This window comes from Pongo pygmaeus, chromosome 10 (assembly GCF_028885625.2).
Source record: "Pongo pygmaeus isolate AG05252 chromosome 10, NHGRI_mPonPyg2-v2.0_pri, whole genome shotgun sequence".
Classification (NCBI taxonomy): domain Eukaryota; kingdom Metazoa; phylum Chordata; class Mammalia; order Primates; family Hominidae; genus Pongo; species Pongo pygmaeus.
This window is the reverse complement of record NC_072383.2, coordinates 11,020,078-11,043,425: the sequence shown is the minus strand read 5'-3', so window position 1 is coordinate 11,043,425 and position 23,348 is coordinate 11,020,078. Positions and strand designations below refer to the sequence as shown.

Here is a 23,348-nt window from a genome sequence, read left to right as displayed (position 1 = left end):
GGTGGGGGGAGGGGGGAGGGATAGCATTGGGAGATATACCTAATGCTAGATGACGAGTTAGTGGATGCAGCGCACCAGCATGGCACATGTATACATATGTAACTTACTTGCACATTGCGCACATGTACCATAAAACCTAAGGTATAATAATAATAATAATAATAATAATAATAAAATTTTAGTTAAAAAAAAGAACTAAGAAAAGACAATCTGTCACACAAACTAAACAGTACTTAAAAAATTTTTACCATTATTTTCTAACCATAAAGGTAATATATGACTCTAATTTTTAAAATGAATATTATAGAAAAATATGAGCATAAAATTTTTCTCAGTTTCCCACCCTTCTAACACCCATTAGCAACTTAATCTATGTTTTAACTCTATATTGTCATTTTTATATTACAAGCTATTAAGTGTTTAACTTCCTTTACAAAAATGATATCTACACACACACACAAAAAAAGAAAATGTGGCACATATACACCATGGAATACTATGCAGCCATAAAAAATGATGAGTTCATGTCCTTTGTAGGGACGTGGATGAAGCTGGAAACCATCATTCTCAGCAAACTATTGCAAAGACAAAAAACCAAACACCGCGTGTTCTCACTCATAGGTGGGAATTGAACAATGAGAACACATGGACACAGGAAGGGGAACATCACACACCAGGGACTATTGTGGGGTGGGGGCAGTGGGGAGGGATAGCATTAGGAGATATACCTAATGCTAAATGACGAGTTAATAGGTGCAGCACACCAACGTGGCACATGTATACATATGTAACAAACCTGCACATTGTGCACATGTACCCTAAAACTTAAAGTATAATAATAATGAAATTAACAAATAATAATAATAATAATAATAAAGGGGGCAGAGAATAAAAAAAGAGCACTTAAAGACTGAAAAAACAAAAGATTAGGATTATCTTTTCAACTAATCATATTGGAACAGTTGAATATTCATATGTAAAAGAAGGCTCTCCGTGTCTGTTTTCTTTCTAGGTGAGGGACTTGAAAGCCACATGTTTAGTGTTAGATACTCCACTAGCTTGTATTCCAGAGAGACTACATGAAAACTGTCCTCACCTCACTCTACATTTTTAAATTAAATTAGTCATATAATGTGAACCGAGAAATGAAACTTTCATGAAACCCACATTGTAGATGCTACAGCATAGCCTGTCCTATCATGTCTCATCCAAAGAGTAAGAAGTTTTTCAATAAGTAATAGTCAACAAAAGTGAAATGATGTAAAGCTTTTGATATTTTATTTATACCTCACCAGAATTAAAGATGACTGAGCTAATAGTGTTACTGCAAGGTATAAGAAAATTTTGAAAAATATACACAGATGTTACATATTCTATAAGGAAAAATGTCATATGTAACTTGTTTTTGCCTTAAATGCTTTTATTGAGATATAGTTCACATGATATACAATTCACTCATTTAGTATTCAATTAAATGATTTTTAATATATTCCACAGACATGTGCAACCATCACCACTCTCAACTGTAGAACATTTTATCACCTCAAAAAGAAACCTCATAGCCTTTAGCTGTCACCTCTGTATTCCCCCATCATCCCACCTTTCTCCCCACCCCAGCCTAAGCTTCTATTACTCTTCTTCCTGTATCTGTATATTTTCCTATTCTGGACTTTCGACTAAATGGCACTATATAATATGGGGTCTTTTGTGATTGGTTTCTTTTACTTAGCATAATTTCAAGACTCACACATGTTGTATGTATCAGCACTTTATTCCCTTTAATAGTTAAATAATATTTGATTACATGACTAAAGCACCTTTTGTCTATTTATTTATTCATTGATGAACATTTGGGTTTTTTTCTCTTTTGGCTACTATAAATAATGATGCTAAGAAAATAAAAACTAAGCTAGTGAAAGACTTTCCTTATGTATGTGCTAAATAATTCTATTTTAGTTATGCATTGATCTTTAAAACACCCTGAGTCCAAAACTCAGAGATACAAAACAACAATATTTTATTTTATGTATTTTTTCCTCAACTTTTAAGTTCTGGAGTACATGTGCAGAATGTGCGGTTACATCGGTAAACATGTGCCATGGTGGTCTGATGCACAGATCAGCCCATCACCTAGTTATTAAGCCCACCATCTACTAGCTATTCTTCCTGATGTTCCTCCTCCCCCAACCCCCCACCCCAATAGGCTCTAGTGGGTGTAAAACACAGTATTTTATTATGCTTCCAGATTCTGTGAGTCAGGAATTCAGACAGGGCACTATGAGAAGGCTTGTCTCTGCTTCAAAATGTCTAGACCTTCACCTGAGAATATGTAGACAGCTGACTATGACTCAAGTGGCAGGGGCTGCAATAACCAAGCAGACCTTTACTTTCATATCTATCACTGGACTTGGATGATCAGAAGTATGGGCTCATTTGAAATGGTTGACTGTATTGCCTGCATGTGGCCTCCTCGTGTGGCTTGAGCTTCCTCACAGCATGCTGGTCTCAACTTTGTCAGACTTCTTATGAAGTGGTTCAGGATTGTAAGAGGAAACTTTCCAGTGAGTAACAGAAAAGCCATACAGTTTTTCTTGATAGCCTTAGAAAGCATATAATGTCATTTCCACCACACGTCATTGTTTAAAGCAGTTACAAGCCCACTCAGTTTTAAGAGGAAGGTCTGCAGACCCTAGGCCTCAAAAGGAAGAGGATCAAAGAGTTTGCAGCCATGTTTCAAAACTGCCACAGACTCTAAGTGATCCTGATATAATATCAGAAAGCAGATTTTGTGTATTTACTTAAACCTTGGGTACTTTATACATAATATGTATTGGCGAGGTGAGTAAGAAGATAAACTGTCATTTTAGACATTTGTGGCATGTGATAGGAATGTGCCTCTGAAATCTCTGACTTGAGAGAGCACAATTAGCTGCAGAAGGGCAAATACACATTAAAAATAAAGAGGCTTAATCATCTCTCTTACAAATAAGCACCCTTATCTCTCAGTTTCTGCTGGGAGCAGGAGCCTAACTTCAATGGCCACCAGGCTTCAAATGGCAAGACTATCTCCTACATAAAGATATGTGTTTATTTGTCCTTTGTTTAAAGTCTATTAACTAACACAGATGGCCACCCCAATTTCCAGGTAAATTTAAGATAAACTATGTGTAATAAATAATGCTGCCAAGTCCTCTTTCTTGGGGATTAGTTATCACTTAACTTGAGAAAATGTGTATATTGGGTAGTAAGCATATATTGGCTATATAAAAACAGGTGAGATCTCTTTCTGTCTTTGCAGTCTCTTAGTAGGTTGCCTGTAATGTATATCAGATTCTGGTTTAATATTTGTTTAATAAGAAAACTATTTTCTTTCTCTACTACATTTTTGGAGAGACTTTCTGGGTTGGGAGGAGACTTTGTTTTTAATCGTATTTCCCCAACAGCTAACAAGCACAGCACCTAGGCTATGAAATCTATCACCCCATTCACTTCCATGAGCTGCTTTCAGCCAAAGACGGAGAAGGGGGCAGATTCAATGGTCAGGCCTGCTCCTGGGAGACTCAGGACTCCTCTAATTTGCACCTTGGGCTTGATAACTCCCTACTGGACATCTTGAAATTTTCTCATGACTGCACTGCTGCCTAAGACCTTCCTTCTTTCCCTCTCTCTCTCCTTCACAGTGGTCAAAGTTTTATCCTAGTACCATAGCTCTGTTCACCTTTCACTCTCCCCTTGCTTTCTCATATAGGCATTTATCCCAATGACTGCCTTGCTTCTCAGGAGATCCATGAAGACACCGTATTTTCTAGATTGGTTTAATGTTTCTAGTTTACAACTAAGGTGAATGAATAAAAAACATTTAAATCTTAAGAAAAAAAGATGCAAAAAAATATTTTAAAATCTCTATTTTGTATTTTAACAAATCAGAATTCAAATCCTAGTTGATAGATTTACAAGGAAATTATGAACAGTGTCACAACAGCAGGTAATATAATATCTGCCTTGAAAATCACTAGCTGAAATTCTGAGAAAAATAAAGGTAGTTTTTGTTTTTCAAAGATAACTAGGACTTTGTCTGGGAGCACACTGGAGGCATTCTGTTCTTTTCCAATGTCAATCAATAGTACAGGATAAAGAAACATATTGAACACTAAAGCTTTGGATACATAAATTTATAACATCTTATTTATAAATCAGTGGTGTACAGAAGGCAGAGATCCCATAATCAAGCACAGCAAACATGTTGAAGAATATACTTACAATGATTTCTGCTATAGATTTCATAATGGGGATTCAGAGAAGTAGAGTTATGGTGCTGGTTCACTGAATTGATTGGATCAGGAGCTGAAAACTCTCCCTGATAGATTTTATTCTCACCTGTTGGGCAATTTGCAGAATATTCTGCTGTAATTTTACATGTGGGCTTAAATGTAAACTGAGGAAATTTTGTACGATAAGAATGCAAGGATAAGTTTGACGTCCCCTAATATCTATAATTTCATTCCTGCTCCCCTTTATTATATACTATTTGAGCAATATGATTATAAAGCGAAATTATTCTAATCTAGATAGCACTGTGGCACAGATTTTTGCTCTTGTGTTAGCATTTTTCTATCTATTCAGTTGTTCATTTTTTTCTGATTTTATGGAACAGCAAACTGAAACAGGCTTCTCTCTGTGTCCTGAGGAACCTTCGGTGTTACATGAACATAAGGAAATCTAAATCCTCATAAACACACCTGAATTGATTGGTAATTCTCTCAAAAATGAAGACAACAAATAACCCAGCACACATCTCTTTCATTTAACCCAACTTCTTTTATTATGTTCGGTGATAGATCATTGAGCTTCACTGATGAAATTATCTGCCTGAAATAAGTTAAAAGAGAATATTTCACTGTTTCCATCAGAATTGTAACTATATAATCATGGTGAAATTAAAATTATAGTATTATGTAATAGTAACAATAAAACTAGATGAATAATGCATTTTATGTTAGGCAAGATAATGAACATTTTGGCTTTATCTCATTTAGTTTACATTATGTTGATTTGATAAAAGCATACACAAATATACAATCGACGGACTGATGATACAACCTCTAGAATAAGAGGAAATATTTGAAAACTATTCATTTATCAAGGAATTCATATCCAGACTATAGAAGGAACTTAGCCAAAAACACAAATAATTAGATTAAAACATGGGCAAATTAACTGAATAGATATCTCTCAAAAGAAGACATACAAATGGCCAATAGGTATATAAAAAGGTGCTCAATATAACTAATCATCAGAGAAATGGAAATAAAAACCTCAATGAGATGTTATTTTATTCTAGTTATAATGGCTATTTTCAAAAAGACCAAAAAAAACACAAATGCTTGTGAGGATGTGGAGGAGGAAATTTTACACACTGTTGGTACAAATATAAATTAGTTTAGTCATTATGGAGAACAGAATGGAAGTTCTTAAAAACTAAAAATATAACTACCATATGATCCAGCAATCCCACTACTGGGTATGTATCCAAAGGACAGGAAATCAAAATGTCAAAGTGATATCTGCACTCCCATGTTTTTTTGCAACACCATTCATAATAGCTGAGACATGAAATCAACCTAAGTGTCCATTAACATTTGACTGGATTAGAAAATATGATATATATACATAATGAATGGAATACTATTTAGCCATTAAAAGAAGGAAATTTAGTCATTTACGGTAGCATCCATGAGACTGGAGAACATCTGTTAAGTGAAATAAGCCAGATACAGAAAGACAAACATGACATCTTCAAACTCATATGTGGAAGCTAATAAAGTTGATTCCATAGAAGTAGGAAGCAGAATAATGGTTCCTAGAGATGTGATAGGGGAGAAGGGAGAGGGAGATAGCCAAAAGTTGGTTAACAAATACGAAAGTATAGCTAGATAGAAGGAATAAGTTCTAGTGTTCTATAGCACAGTAGGGTGACTACAATTACAACAATTTATTGTATATTTTACAAGAGCTAGAAAAACTAATTTTGAATGTGCCCAACACAAAGAAATGTTAAGTATTTGAGAAATGGATATGCTAATTGCCTTGATTTGATCATGACACATTGTATACATGTATTCATATATCACACTGTATCACATAAATATGTACAATTATTGCATTTATTAAAAATAATAAAATAATGCAAAAAAAGAAGCAATCCAAGTAACAAAAACCAGACAAGCTAAAACGCAGAGAAGTAGAGGACAAATCACAGTACAATGCGTGTATAAATAGATGTGTCTGTGTGTATTTGTATACATGTATATGTTTATGTATATGTAGCCATATATGTATCTATATCTGTGTATATGGATATACACATAACAGATCATCCTAAGTATATTCATGACTTTTTAAGCATTTTCCCCTCAGAACAATGTAACCTTAACAAAGTTCTGTGGAAATATTTGAAGACTCTTATATCTCAAAAAAAACATTTTTTTTTTCGTGGCTCACTACAGCATCAATCTCCCTGGGCTCAGGTGATCCTCCCACCTCCACTTCCCGTGTATCTGGGATCAGAGGCGTGTACCAACACACCTAGCCCAGCTAATTTTTGTATTTTTGGTAGAGTCGGGGTTTTGCCACTTTGCCCAAGCTGGTCTCAAACTCCTGGGCCCAAGCAATCCGCGTGCCTCAGCCTCCCAAAGTGCTAGAATCTTGTTTTTGAGAAAACAAAAGAAGTTCACTTTTTCCATGTTTAGTTTGGGGTGCTTATGTTTCATTGAAAGACATCATTTTTAAAAATGTGTTTAAAATGCTACTGACAGATTAGTTGAAAGGCCTGCATCTTTATAGTGGGGGGTAGGGAGTGGTGGGGGAAGATTTCCTGATAATTATGATACTCATATTAGATTCATATAGTGCCCACTAAGTTTCTTGAAAATTTCAAGCTCTGTGTTTTACTTTGTAATGTAGCAATCTACACTGTGACTGCATTATAATTAATTAGCATAAGGATTGCTGGTTTTCCCTACATGTTGAATAATTTTAATGCGGTGAAAGGTTTCTGTTTCAAACTTCAGATTTGTAAATCAAATGAAACAGTTCATTGGAAGAGGAGAAATAATTTTATTCAAAAGAATGAAAATTTGTCTTTATTTACATGTTAGCAAATGATAATTTGGTTTGTCAATCATCTTTCTATAAAGAAATTTACAGTTTGTAGCCGACAGCTGGACCAAGACTGGAAATTCTTAGCAGAGGTAGTTAGAAATTTTCAATGAATGTTACAGAGAGTGATTTCACTGTCTTATTGCAGTTTGCTAAACTTTATAGCTAAAAGAAGAGCCATGATAAAATAAAAATAATAACACTGTACAATCAAACATAAGACCTATGTTATTATCCAGTAAGTCATCTGAAAGTTAGTCACACAACAAACTGCAGATCGGAATTTTCTCTTTGTAGCCATGTTGAGTATATTGGAGGTTTTCATGATTGTAATAGGTGGGAGATTTATAAAAGGAATGTAGGAAATTAATTCATTGGACTCACAAATTGCATTGCCTGGATGAGAAATCAAAAGTTATGCATGGTTGGCTTCATTCTTACTAGTTTGGCCTTAGCCAGAATCAATATTCTTCTATTAGAAAATCCCTGATGCTAGGGAAAGAAACCATATACTTACCATCATCCGGAGACTGACCAACCACTTGTGCACTTGATTTGCTACTTATCTTGCTGTCTTTTATTTCCTAAAGATCGTCAGTTTCTCCTACCTCTTTTACTTTTGGCTAAAATGGAGAATTAACAAGGTAGCTTTCATACTTCCACTGGTATCTGCCTTTTCTGTTTACCAACTTTCCTTTGACGTACAGTTTTGATGTCTTCTGGTATCATGTCCAAAAAAATATGAAGGACATATGACTGGATTACTCAATGTAAGTAATAATAAAAATGTTAATAATATAATTATCTTCATTATTGGATCTCTCTCTTCTTTCTCTATTTCCTTGATTTTCTTTTTCTTGTTACTCCTTTCTTCGTGAAGACACATGAAACACATTAGGTTCAATTTCAAGGACTCCAGAGACCCCAGTATACAGGCCCATTTCAGAGCCAAGAAAACTGTTTTCCTTCTTTGTCTTGTTGCTCTATAAAAATTTGCCCTTTTCTTGACATTTACGGGGGTATTTTTTGCTACAGAACAAACTGGTTGTGATATCTGGTTTATGATATGAAGTCAGTATCCTTTGGGTCACTCATATGTTGTGATTTTTGGATAAGGCCAAATGAAGAAAACTTTCTTGGGGATTCTCTGGCACCTGAAGTGTGACCTGAAAGGACAGGCACTCTTAGCTACACAGATTGGCCTGAGAGAGAAGTCAACAAGAAGTCTTGGTGGAATCTTTCTTGCTTCATTGTACTCTTTTTTTGTATATGTCCTGTGTCACTGAGTACCATTTAAATTCTTCCTGGGCCTGGCCGGGTGCGGGCTCAGGCCTGTAATCCCAGCACTTTGGGAGGTCGAGGCGGGCAGATCACGAGGTCAGGAGATCGAGACCATCCTGGCTAACACGGTGAAACCCCATCTCTACTAAAAATACAAAAAATTAGCCAGGCGTGGTGGCGGGTGCCTATAGTTCCAGCTACTGGGGAGGCTGAGGCAGGAGAATGGCGTGAACCCAGGAGGTGGAGCTTGCAGTGAGCCGAGATCGCGCCACTGCATTCCAGCCTGGGCGACAGAGAGAGACTCTGTCTCAAAAATAAATAAATAAATAAATAAAATAAATTCTTCCTGGGCCAGGACTGACGTCTAAAATAGTTTTTAAAATATTTTAAAGAGAAAATAATCACCTATATATAAAAAAAGAGGTGTGAGTAGGTTGTAATCCACTCATTAAGATCTACAGAAGGTGGATGTTAGAAATTTAACAGAAGTAAGCAAAATAGAATGAAAACCACTTATTTCCTCTAGGTAACAATCTTGTCTCTGTAATAATGTGGATTTAGCCAGTTACTTTATGTTTTTTGTTTGTTGTTTGTTTGTTTGTTTTGAGACGGAGTCTCACTCTGTCACCCAGGCTGAAATGCAGTGGCACCATTGTTTTTGTGAATATTTTTGCTGCTGATGTAACTGCAGAAATTAGTCTAGAACTTGTGGAAGTTGTTAAAACCCTTTCATAAGAGCCCAGTTACTACTGCACAATCTAAAGCATGTAGAGCTATCTTACCTAGAATGCACATCAAAATGGTCATTAATCTCATCCATGAGAGGTCTGCCCTTATTACCTCCTAAAGGAACCATCTCTTAATACTGGCACACTGGCAATTAAGTTTCAACATATAGACTTTGGAGGAGACACATGCAGATCACAGCAAAGGAGTTTTTACATCTTTGCTATGCCTATCACTTGCTTTAGTTCTGTTAATTTTACTTTATTTATTTTGAGTCACAATTATTAGTCTGATACACCTTCAGGATTGTTAAGTATTTTTGATAAATTGAATATTTTGTCATTATACAACTTCCCTCTGTTTTTCTACTACTTGTCTTGATAATATGGCCACTTTGAGAATAGAACCAGTCCTGCTTTCTGTGTTTACAAATTCCGTAGTATAGCTTTTTCTTTCCTTTACATTCAATCTATCTGTGCCTTTATGTTTAATGTTTTATGTTCTAGGCATAACATTTAATTGTGCTTTCATTTATTCATTCTGATGATCTCTATCTTTTCATCAGAGTGTTTAGTCAAATCATGTTTAATGTAATTATCAGTATGGTTGGCTGTAAGTCTTGCATTTTGCTCTATGTTTTTCATTTATCTCACTTATTTTTGTCCCTCTGTCCTTTTTCTGGCTTTCTTTTGTGTTAACTGACTGTATCTTCAATTATTTCATTTTAGTCTCACAATTGGCTTTTAAAACTCCATTTGTTATAATGAATTATTCTTTTATATATCGCTGAACTCTATTTTGTTTGGAATTTTTGCATCTACGTTCAGGCTATATTAGCCTGTAAGTGTCTTATAAGTGTTCTTGATGAAATTTTGTATGAAGTTGTTCACAGTATCGTCTTATAATAAAAGATTATATACAAGGATATGTAACTATATTATATAATATTATATATATATATATATAGAGAGAGAGAGAGAGAGAGAGAGATGAGGTCTCACTCTGTCACTCAGGCTAGAGTGCAGTGGCCCAATTATAGCTCACTGAAAGTTCAAACTCCTGGGCTCAGGCAATCCTCCTGCCTTGGCCTCCCAAGTAGCTGGGACTACAGGTGCACACCACCATGCCCTGCTAAATTATTTTTATTTATTTATTTTTTTTAGTAGAGATAGGGTCCTGCTATGTTTCCCAGGCTGGTCTCAAACTCCTGGACTCAAGTGATTCTCACACCTGGGCCTCCCAAAGTGCTGAAATGACAGGCATTAGCTACCACACCCAGGCCATATTTTTGGTATCTCTAAGGACTGTAGTAATTTGTATTTTCTTTTGACCAACATTAGTATATTACTGTACCTAATTCTTTTCTATCAGTGATTTCTGCTGTTACTATAATTTCTTGACTTCTATTTTCTTTCACTCTTAACTTTCCAGCTTCTTGAGATGAAAACAAAATTCATCTGTTTTTACGCTTCCTTTCTAAAAGATGCATTCAAGGCTACAAATTTCCTTCAAAGAATGGCTTTAATTGGATTATGTAAATTTTAATAGGTCATTTCTTTATTATACGTTGAGTATCCCTAATCCAAAAATCTGAAATTTGAAATGCTCCGAAATCTGAAACTCTTTGAGCACTGACATGACACTCAAAGGATATGCTCATTGGCACATTTTGGATTTCAAATTTTTGGATTCGAGATGCTTAATCAGTATGATGCAAATATTCCAAAATTTAAAAAAAAAGAAAAAAAATCCGAAATCCAAAGCTCTCTGGTCTCACACATTTCAGATAAGGGATACACAACCTGTATTATTTACTTAAAATATTTTTCTAATTTTTGTTATTTCTTCTTTGACTCAAGAGTATTTACAGGTTTTTTGTCTTAGTAAATTGTTTCTTTCTCTAGTTATCTTTTTATCATTGAACTTCATTTTATTCCTTTGAATTCAGAGAACATTCAACACTTGTGAGATATTCTTTTGGATTCATGATCAGTCTTGGTAAAAATAGTCTATGTGCGCTTGAAAAGAATATGAATTATTTTACCGTTGAACACAAGTTTGTCAATTGTTTTTTCATGTATTTTCCATCTATTGATTTTTGGTGTTTCTAAGATGAGTTATTGAGTTATGTATTTTACAGTCTTTCATTATGATTGTAGATTTGTCTTATTTTTCCTTTTCTGTAAATGTTTGGTAGATTATTTGGTTCATAAATTTTTGGGATTACCCTACCTTTCTGTAGATTTGAGCATTTTTATCACTATGAAGTACACTCCCCATTTCTTCTCTAATGCTGCTTCTTACCTTAAAGTCTGCTTTATATAATATTGTTATAATTATGCCAGATTTCTTTTGGATGATGTTTGCATGGCTTATTTTTCCATAATTTTACTTTAAAGTTTTCCTTTTCTATATTTAAATTGTGTTTATTGTAAGCAGTATATGGTCAGAGTTTTAAATTCTTCTGTGTTACTATTAATTTTTTACTTGGAGTATTTTAGTTCATTTACATTTTATATAATTATATTCTCCATTTCTAGAAGTTTTTTCCCCAAATGTTCCCATTTCTTTCTGACAGTCTCTTGCTGCTCTTCTCTGAAATTACATCTTGTTTTTTGTAAACAGTGTATACATTAGCTAATTTATCTACACATATTCTTATCTGTCAATTTCAGTATGTGCAGCCCATGAGAATTTAAGTTTTCTACTTGCTTTTGGTTGGTTTGTTTTGTTTTGCTATCATTTGTAGTCTATTCCTATGCTTAATTTAACTTCATTTTGAAATCATTGTGCAATTTTATTTATGGTAGTCATGCCAGGATAAATGAGAGAAGGTCTTCTTTTCTCCAAAGTTTAGTTTATTCATATTTAATGTAAATACAAAAGTAGCCCCTCTTTTAAAGGATTGAAGGCTTGTGGAATTAAGATGAGAAAAAGGTACTTAACGTAGTGCTAGGAATATAATAAAATCTCAATAAATGTTAGATTTCACTTTTAATTTCACTTTTAATTCTTAAATCAGTATGTTGATTTACTTAATTGTTTCCCACCTCCCTCATTAGAATATACACTCTATAAATAACACAAGTTTTGAAATTCTGTCTACCACTATATTCCCTCAAAGATCAAAAGAGAACTTGTTGTATCTAGACATTCAGTAAATACTTGTTGGATAAATGAATGGGTGCCAACAAACAGTAATGTGTTAAATGAAGAGATTATTCCTAAGAGCCTTTCATGTCAAGGGTAGTCAACATAATCTTCTACCTTCAAGGGTGTAATAACCATAAGTATAAAACAACAGCAACAGTTTTGTGATATATTTGTGAAACTTGTCATACCTAGAGTTGAGCTTAAATTTTAATTAAAAATTAAATCAATCATTTAGAGTAAGTATCTACAATGGCCAAATTTGTTTTTCACTTCTATATAGTATTTTCTGTACATATATAAATTGATTATAAATGACATAAGTAATGATTTGATATTTTAAAAGATAAAGTCAAAATTTTTGTTTCTGTTTTGCATTACATTCTATAGGTATATGTTTGACACTCCTCCTCCACAATTCAATTTATTAAATGCAAAATAGTCTCAGGAGGACATGTAAAATCCATGAAACAGAAACTTTCATTTGCATTTTAACAAATTATAGATAGGCATTCAGTCTGAACATACATTCTCTAGACTATCTATGTTTTGTAGACATATTTGGAAAGGTCTTCATTAAGAAATTTCTGATTCCATCTCAAGCCATTACTGGGGCAATTTCAAGTCTTTATATAATGAATGAGAAGAAAGTCACACTTCCGTCGAGCAGCCAATATATGCCTCATTCTGCAGCAGGTAATCTAAGATAGATGTAACAGAAGCAATATTAAGAATTAGCAGATATGCTAAGTGTAGTGGAAGGCATCTTCATTTTTGTTGTAATTAGTGAGTCAGTATTTGGGGTTTTGGGGAATGGATTTATTGGACTTGTAAACTGCATTGACTGTGCCAAGAATAAGTTATCTACGATTGGCTTTATTCTCACCGGCTTAGCTATTTCAAGAATTTTTCTGATATGGGTAATAATTACAGATGGATTTATACAGATATTCTCTCCAGATATATATGCCTCCGGTAACCTAATTGAATATATTAGTTACATTTGGGTAATTGGTAATCAATCAAGTATGTGGTTTGCCACCAGCCTCAGCATCTTCTATTTCCTGAAGATAGCAAATTTTTCCAACTACATATTTCTCTGGTTGAAGAGTAGAACAAATATGGTTCTTCCCTTTATGATGGCATTCTTACTTATTTCATCGTTACTTAATTTTGCACACATTGTGAAGATTCTTAATGATCACAAAATGAAGAATGACACAGTCTGGCATCTCAACATGTATAAAAGTGAATACTTTATTAAACAGATTTTGCTAAATCTGGGAGTCATTTTCTTCTTTACACTATCCCTAATTACATGCGTTTTGTTAATCATTTCCCTTTGGAGACACAACAGGCAGATGCAATCGAATGTGACAGGATTGAGAGACTCCAACACAGAAGCTCACGTGAAGGCAATGAAAGTTTTGATATCTTTCATCATCCTTTTTATCTTGTATTTTATAGGCATGGCCTTAGAAATATCACGTTTTACTGTGCCAGAAAACAAACTGCTGCTTATGTTTGGAATGACAACCACAGCCATCTATCCCTGGGGTCACTCATTTATCTTAATTCTAGGAAACAGCAAGCTAAAGCAAGCCTCTTTGAGGGTACTACAGCAATTGAAGTGCTGTGAGAAAAGGAAAAAATCTCAGAGTCACATAGACACCTTGGGAAGAAATGGATGTTCCATGGGAAGAATCCAGTGAATAAATCCGTGAAGATCTGTTTCATTGCACTGCATTCTTGCATTGTCTTTTTAACTGTGTCATTAAAGATCACTGAAATCTTCCATAATTGTTTTGACTATGTTTCAGGGAATCTCAGTCTTTGAGGGGATTTTAATCTCACATGCAAATTCAGTGGCTTAGTCAGCTTCCCCACCCTGCAACTTCTTCCTACAAACTTCCTAGAGGAAAACCATCAGCCTGGAGACTATTTGCTGTAAAGATTATAACGGTGAGAATAAGCTCTAAAATAAGACTTCTTGTTGTGCTTTACCTGACTTTTCTGAAGCAAGGACACCCATTCTCCCAGAAAACCCAAAGAAAAAAACAAACAAAGAAAGAAAGAAAATTAGATCAATCTTGACGTTTAGAACATGGAAGTGAGGAAGTGAGGACAGATGGTGGTGCTTCTTTTCAGTATGCTATTTTAATTATTTAAAGGTTTTTTTTTTTCATTTTTTAAAATCTAACATCCTTTTTTACTGGTGTATGTTTGATGTGTAGCAAGTAGTGAGAGTAATAGATGTACTTCTGTGAAATATAGCTAGGGAAACAAGAGTCTAGTTGAGGGATATGGGATCAAAACACTGATGAAGTAAATACACTCTTCAAAATCAGTGATTTGAGATAAGGCAGGTTATGAACCAATTAAAGTTGAGTAAAGATTTTTCTAGAAGCATAGATCCAAAGGCTGCAAGATTCAACACAGTCCCTGACCAAACGACACAAGATGAACACAGGATAGAATCTGTGTGAAATATGAAATATTCTGTCTTAGGGCTTCATACACACACACACATGCACACACACACATTCATATACACAAACTTGCACTCACAGGCATGTTTCAAATTTTGGGTTTTAAAGTGAATTTTTGTGTCCAACCGAGGTTATAAACTCAGTGACTTATTTTGGCAACTTCCAAAAGTGCCTTGATCTCATACTTATGGCCTAATGAGTGGAATATTTCCAAATATAAGGACTTAATTAATTTTCTATGTCGCGTTTCCAAATCAATATTTTTATATTTTTAAACTATTGTGTTTAGAATGTACAGATAGTTAAGAGATAACAGAAAAAAAAAACCTAATGCTGCTGACTATTTCAACAAAATATACCAGGTTGGCTTCTTTGAAATTATATTGTATAAAGAACTATGTTCTCTGTATAGATTATGTTGATTATGTAGAATTTATTCATTTTCCCATGTTTTCAAAAATTATTTATAATTATCGTTTTAAGGGGTGCATAACTCCCCTTGCAAATATACAATGATATACTTAATGTTTATCATATCATTTACATTTAAGTTGTCTTCAGTTTTCCACTGTTAGAAATAAACATAATATGAGTATTATAGAGCATGAATACTATTCATTCATATGAATACTATTTGAATGCTAACTTGGCTAGATATTGAGGATATAGTAGTGAACAAGACATCAATACAATTAATAATATATTCTAATAGAAAACAAATGAATAGCTAGCTAACTTAAACAATTATATTTATGATATTGGGAGAGAAAAACTATAGGATGCTGACCTGACCTGGTCATGGGAATGGACAAGATGTCACTGAGGTTAAGATGGTTTAATTTGATATCTAAATAATGTGTAGGAGTAAGGTGGACAAACGAGGAGAAATTTGGGGTGGGAAAGCATCATGTCGAGGTCTTGAAGCAAGAAGGAGTAGAGGATATTCCAGAAACTAAAGGTCCAGTATGACTACTATATAGAGAGAGCAATATGTAAATTATTTTTAATGAAAATTCCAATGGGGAGAAATTTGATAAATTCCTTGAAGAACTGATAAATTGCTCTGTAGATATAGTAAACCTATATGTTAATAGTGAAAAAATATCCATCTTGTTCCAGTCTCAAAATCAAACAGGTTATTATTTTTAATGTCATTACCTTGATTGCAAAAATATCTTTACTTCACATATATTTGATTACTAGTGAAGTTAAGCATTATTACAGGATTAACCAATAGCACATACTATTTGGGAATTGTTCATTTGTTTTCTCCTTATTTGTTAATGTCTTATAGTTTTTCTTACCAATTTTGTGACTACTTTATACATTAACACTATGCCATATATGTGTTATGATTTTTTCTTAATTTGCTGTTTAGTAAGTAACTTAGTTTGCAATGCTTGGGGAAATAGGTGGGTAATTTACGTGATCTCATATTGATTTATGTTTTCTTCTGCTATTTTTGCCAATATTAGCTTATTTTTACCGATACATGTTCCTTTCATCAAAAGCTGTATTTTTTACTATAAAACACAGTTTCATTTCATCTAAAATTAGCAAACACAAAAATATATAAAGAATAAACTGATTATGCACATTTGCAGTACTCAACTAACCATTGTTAACATGTTTCTACATACATTGTAAAATAGATCTCAACATAGATAGATGACAGTTAGATAATAAGCATGTTACTTAAAAAATCTGTTTCGATTACATTTATACATAAACTGGATGGCTAGGTTCTTTATCTGTGGATATTGGGATTATAGATAATTTTTATTTTCTTGTAGTATTATGTAATTTTCTATGCAATAATTTATGTCATATGAAAAATATAATTAAATAAAAGATGAGGCATGTGAAAAAATACCTGTTTAGTAATACTTGCTTTGAGAAACAAGGGGAAGAGAAAGAACCTTCCCTAGCATTTGCACAGACTGCATAAGCTCTAATTCTGATATCTGCTGGCTTTGTAGCTCTGATTACTAACTTTGTTGTTTGTACTAACTTTCAATTATATTGGCTTGGTCCTCATATGTTTTATGATTTTATTTTGAACTCAGTTTTATTAGAATATTATCTGTGGGAATTCTTTGAGGTCAGGTTTACAGTGACGTCTGCCAGAAAGAGTTTGACTTTGTAAAGGCTGACTGGGGTCGCTTCCAGTCTCAACTTCTTTAAGCTAAACTTTTCAGTTTGTAATGATTTAGGCTATACAGAATTTAACTTCTAGCCCCAAATATACATGAGTAAAAGGCTATTATAACAAGTTCTTAGAGCAACATTCCTCTTTCATTCCCCTTTACATTCCCCTTTGCATTCACTGCCCTGGCTGAGTGTTAAGTACTCCTGCTTTAGCCTTTTGTTGGACGTATATTATTTTCTCATTTGCCTATTAAGGCTTTGCCTTTCAGGGATCTTTGCTTATTGATAGTATCCAATCTCACTTCTAACTTTGGAGAAGTCCAAGCCAGGTATCTTACCCAACATGCATATGGTCTTTTAAAACATAAGCACTGGTTTATGAATGGATGAAGAAAATGCTGTATATGTACACAATGGAATACTATTTAGCCATAACAGTTTTTTTTTAAAAGAATGAAATGTCATTTGCAATAACACGGATGGAAAGGGAAGACATTATGGTACCTGAAATAAGCCAGAAACAAAAAGTTGAGTGCCACATATTCTCGCTCATATAAGGAAACTAAAAAAAGAAGATCTCATAGAAGTAAAAAGAAGAGCAGAGTATACCAGAGGCTGGGAAGGATAGGGGTTTGTAAAAGTATACAAAATACAGCTAGATAGGAGGAATACGTTCTAGTGTTTTATAGGACTATAGGATGACTATAGCTAACAATAATACATAGTTTTAAATACCAGGAAGGAGGATTTTAATATTCCCAACAAAGAAGTGATAAACGTTTAAGATGATAGATCTTCTAATTAACCTATCAAATCACTATACATTGTATGTTTCAAAATATCACTATGTACCTGATAAATGTGTACAGTAATTATTATATAACGTAGGAAAACAGCCTATTGCGTAGAAAGAGTGATGCCATCCTGAAGCGAAACTACCACAACGACTGATGTTTAACTTCTGCATACCAATGTGTTCTGCAGCAAGTTCTTTAAATAATTCCTGTGACATAGAGAGACCCTCATAAAGATGCTTATCTAAACTTCTTAATGGTCATAAGTTTTAGCAAGGGAGTCTGAGGTATGAAGAGCTGCACATGTTTTACCCAAAAAGCTTAATATATAAAGGATATTTTCTGGAGGGCGGTGGGGGGATCCAATATCTTGAGGCCACCCAAGACATTGCTTCTGTTTATAAGTTCCTATTAAATATTCCTTTCTTTTAAAAAAGATTGTATATATATGTATAAGATATATATATGTACAAGATATATATGTATAAGATATATATATATATTTTTTGCAGCAACTTGGATAGACCTGGAGGCCATTATTCTAAGTGAAGTAACACAGTACTGGAAAACCAAAAACTGTATGTTCTCAGTTATAAGTGGGAGCTAAGCTATGAGTGTACAAAGACATACAGAGTGATATCATGGTCTTCAGAGACTCAAAAGGGAGAGGCTGGAAGGGAGGATAGGGATAAAAAGGCTACATATTAGGTACAATTTACACTACTCAGGTGATGGGTGCACTAAAATCTCAGAATTCACCACTATATAACTCATCCACGTAACAAAAAAACACTTGGACCCAAAAAGTTGTTGAAGTAAAAATTATAAATAAATAAATACATTTCTTTTTGAGAAACTGGAATTGTTAGATTCTTTCTTTGGCCTCTCAGCTCCCTCAGCCTTTAGGGATAGTTTTGCATATACCTTTTCACTGCAGAACATCAATTTAAGAAAATAACAAAATAAAAAAATACTTAAACACTGGTTTAAAGGAGAGTGACAAGGCGGTCTCAGGAGAGTGACAAGGCGGTCCCCTAGATAACCTCCTCTATCCAACTCCAAGATAGTTAGTTAGGGGCTAACTCTATCTTCATCACTGTTTCCTCTCATGATTTGCACTTTCCCACTATTTTTGGCATCTGAGGATTCTTTTTTAACTCTCTTGACAGCTGGACCATACACTTTAAAAATATTTCTGAAGGCTTCTTTTTCAGTATCTTTATGTTTTCCTGACTGGAAGGATTTTTCCAGACATCTGATTTTTCATATATTTGTATACAGTTTTTTTAATTTATAAAAATAATTTTAACTTCTATTTTAGATTAAGGAGTACAGGTGCAGGTTTGTTAGTAGGTTATATTCCTTGATGCTGAGGTTTGGGGTATAATTGGACCCATCACCCAGGTAGTGAGCATGGTACTCAATAGGTAGTTTGACAGTCCTTGCCCCCTGACCCCTGCCATCCCTCCCTCTCCACTTAGTCCCCGGTGTCTATTCCCATTTTTTTGTCTGTGTGTCCCAGTGTTTAGCTCCCTCTTATAAGCAAGAGCATGTGATAGTTGGTTTTCTGTTTCTGCGTTAATTTGCTTAGGATAATGGTTTGCCATACTTTTGAAGGCAAAAGTTGTTTGTTTCGCTAGCTTTGTTCAATCTTTCTTTCTTTTTGTTTTTTAGTAAAGGTGTTCAAAATTGCATGTTTTCTGCCCAAATATCAACTTATATGTATTCCACAAATGTTGGCACATGGTTCTTACATTGTATTCAATTCAAAGAATTTCAAAATATTCTTTACACTTTCCTTTTAATGCAAGAGATATTTAACAATAATGAGATTTTTAGAGGTAACTTTTGTATTGATATCTTATTTTATTTAAGTTGAGTCAGACAGCATATGTGTATGATATTTGGCCTAGGATAAGATTTATTTGGCCCAATATATGATCCATTTTTGTGAATGATTTTCTTTAAACGAGTTTGATGGTGTTAAAGTTAAATGCATATACGTTAGTTGAACAATATTAATGATATTACTTGTTTACATCTTTAATATATGACAATTTCCAATAGTTAAATTAGTAAACTTACACTGACAATTACTGATTTATTTGTTTATGCTCATAATTATTTTATTTGTAGTTGCATTTAATTTGAAGCAATGTTGATAATTGCATTTTTATTCATGGTCATTACTTTTTTATGGTTATTTTTACTGATATTAAAAACCCTTGTCATGAAAGTTTTTGCTTTAAATTTTATTTTGCCCTTGGCAAATTCCCTAATTTTGTTACATTTTATTTTATTTTATTTTGATACATAATATTTGTCCAACTTTGTAAGGTATATGTGATATTTTGTTTCATGTATATAATGTGCAATAAAAGTCAAGATATTTAGGACCCATCACTTCAAGCATTTATTATTTCTAGATTATGTGTTTTCCACCTCTGCATTTTCAACACTTCTGCATTTTATTTTTTAGATGTCTCTTGTAGAAAACAAATATCTCATTTTTGACACTTTATTTAATAATGTAATCTCAAAATTATTACTGAGAAACATTTTTACACTTAATTGTGATTACATTGTTTTCTGTCTTCTCACTTCTTCTTTTTACTCTATTTTAATGCTTTATTTTAGATTTTTTTCCTTTCCTGTTTTCTATTGATATCAAATTTTCATGTGCTGGGTTTAAAATTGATATCTTTATGTTCATTTCATATAAAATTAAAAGTTTAACTTGTTCTTATCTAATGATAGTCATTTCCATGCTGCATGTTTTTATGGTCTGGAATATTAAATTTTTTAATTTACAGATTTATTTTGTTTTAATTTTATTGTGATAACATTTATATAACAAATTTGTCATTTCAACCATTTTAAGTGTATAATTCTGTGGCACTAATTACATTCACAATGTTGTGCAAGCATCACCACTGTCTCCAAAACTTTTACATTACCACAAATAGAAATTTGGACTCATGAGGCAGTAACTCCCTATTTTTCCTTTCCCACAGTTCCTGGTGACCTCTGATCTGCTTTTTGGCTTTATGAATTGGCCTAGTCTAGATAATTCATATGAATAGAATCACACAGATTTTCTCATTTTGTGTCTGGTTTAGTTTACTAAGCATGTTTTTAAGGCTCACCAATATTTTAACATGTATCAGACCATCATTCTTTTGTATGACTGAATAATATTTTATTGTGTGTATACACCACAATTTGTTTAGATATTCATCAGTTGAAAAACACTTGGGTGATTTCTACATTTTGGCTATTGTGAATTATGCTGCAATATACGCTGGCACATAAGTATCTATTTGAGTTCCTGTTTTCAATATATACTAGGAATGAAATTACTAGATAATATAGCAATTCCTATGCTTAGCTTCTTGTGGAGCCACCAAACTGTTTTCCACAGTAGTTTTATCATTGTACATTTCCACCAAGAATGTATGAGAGTTCCAAATTTTCCACATCCTTGCCCACCCTTGTTATTTTCCAGGATTTTTATTATAGCCATTCTAGTGGATGTGAAATAATACGTGACTGTAGTTTTGGTTTGCATTTCCCCGACGACTAATGATGCTTAGCGTCTTTTTATGTGCTTATTAGACATTTGTAAATCAATGGAGAAATGTCCATTGAAATCTTTTGCCCAATTTAAAATTGGATTTTTTGTTGGGTTGTAGAGATTCTTCACATATTCCGAATGTTAAACCTACCGCAACTATCTGATCTGCAAATATTTTCCCCCAGTCTACAGATTGTCTTTTCACTTTCTTGGAGTGGCTTGTGATAAACAAAAGTTTTATTTTGCGTGAAATCCAGTTTAAGTATTTTTTTCTTTTGTGGCTTACTTTTTTATGTCATGTGTAAGAATCCATTGCCAAATCCAAGGTCATAAAGATTATCACTAGATTTTCTTCTAAGTGTATTTAGTTTTAGTCGTTATATTTAGGTCATTGATCTGTATTGAGCTACGTTTTGTATATGATGTGAATTAGGGGTCCAAGTCCATTCTCTTGCATGTGGATATCTAATTGTCCTAGCATCATTTGTCAAAAAGACTCTTTATGCCCTAAGGAATTTTTACACACTTGTCAAAATCTATTAATCATAGATATATGGGTTTACTTCAAGATTCTCAATTCTATCACAATGGTCTATATGTCTATCTTTATGCCAATAAAACACAGTCTTGATTACCGTAGCTTTGTAGTAAGCTTTATACTTGATCTTAGCCAAAAAGACTGAGAAATAATGTAGTGAATTTTAAAAATATTAAGTGCGAACCTTCCAACTTTGTTCTCCATTTTTAAGACTGTTTTGGAAATTCAAGTTTTCTTGTAATTCCATATGGATTTGAGGATAAATTTTTCTGTTTCTGAAAAAACATCTGTGAGAATTTTTAATAAGGATTTGAATGAATGTGTAGATTTCTTTGCCATCTCCCCTTTGTATCTGTAGAGTAAAAGCAGATGAAAAATTAGGAGTATCTGACCTGAGGGTCCCAAGAGCCATATCTGAGGGCAGGATATAGTGAGGGGTCTTGGAAGGAGAAGAGGCATAGTACCTCCCACCTGCCCTAAAGGACATGGAATTCCATGATGCCACCTTTTCCTGCCTCTGGGTCCCTGTAGTCTTAGAGCCACAGCCCACAGAGCTGGGGGTGGTGGCATTGGGGCAGATCTGGATGCAGCCCAAGGTACAGCCAGGAGTGATTATCACTCCTAGAGAAGCTCCTAGAGTGGGGAACAGGATATGTTAAGGTGCAAAATTTCTCAGCATGTCAGTAAAGGTTTTTGGTTGCAACAGATATGAATGTAAGCAGGAAAGGAGGAAGGAGCTTTATAGTTAGGATGTTGAGCCACCTGTCCTAAAGTTAAGAGGAGCCCAATCATCTTTAGAAAGAGTCAGGACTTAGTCATGACTGAGATAGCCCCAAGGACCTCAGATATGGGAAGAAGTGGGTATTCTTTCCAGCTTATGCAGCCAATGTGACTCAGTTTCCACAATTCCCAGTCTCTGTGTTTCCAAGATCAAAATTCCAAATTCCTCACAGAGACTTATTTATTCATTCATTTGTTCATTAAACATTCATGGAGCCCCTACTGTGTGGTAGGCAGAATTCTAGACACCAAAGATACAGCACTCATCCAAGGAGACAAAAATACCTATTTTACATCTTACATTGCAGTGGGCACAGAATGAGATTGGCTCCACTTGGGTTAGGTATCCATCCCTAATTCAATCAGCTGTGGCCAGATGGAGTTCCTGAGCCAAGAGGCTTCTCCCAATGGGTTCTACTACAATGAATAATCATTCTTTAAGACACACATGGATTCTTGATTGTCAATTCAGAAAGCAGACAGTGGGCTTTAAAATAACAAGGCATAGCTGAGTTCATTCAGTCACCTTGACAGCAACCATTCTTTCTAGGAGACTGGATGTTCTCAAGGAGCAGCCCGTCCATCTTGCATCCCCCAGGTTCTCCGGATTCTCCACTTCCAAGCAGAAGGAGCAGAACTGGAATGCTCTTCCATATCATCAGCTTTCTCCTCACACCAGACCTTACTCACCAGGGCCTGGGACTGTGGGT

The 23,348-nt window shown here is 34.1% G+C and overlaps 1 protein-coding gene across 1 annotated transcript; it reads left to right on the top strand.

Annotated features, from left to right (window-relative positions):
- The first annotated feature begins 13,058 nt into the window (after positions 1 to 13,058).
- Positions 13,059 to 14,027, top strand: TAS2R10 (taste 2 receptor member 10). The gene has a single exon (XM_054443521.1). The coding sequence runs from the start codon at positions 13,059 to 13,061 to the stop codon at positions 14,025 to 14,027; it is 969 nt and encodes a 322-aa protein (XP_054299496.1).
- Positions 14,028 to 23,348: the final 9,321 nt, after the last annotated feature.

What these genes read in the sequence shown, in the direction of transcription:
- TAS2R10 (XM_054443521.1), top strand. Translation starts at nt 13,059, where the DNA reads ATGCTAAGTGTAGTGGAAGGCATCTTCATTTTTGTTGTAATTAGTGAG.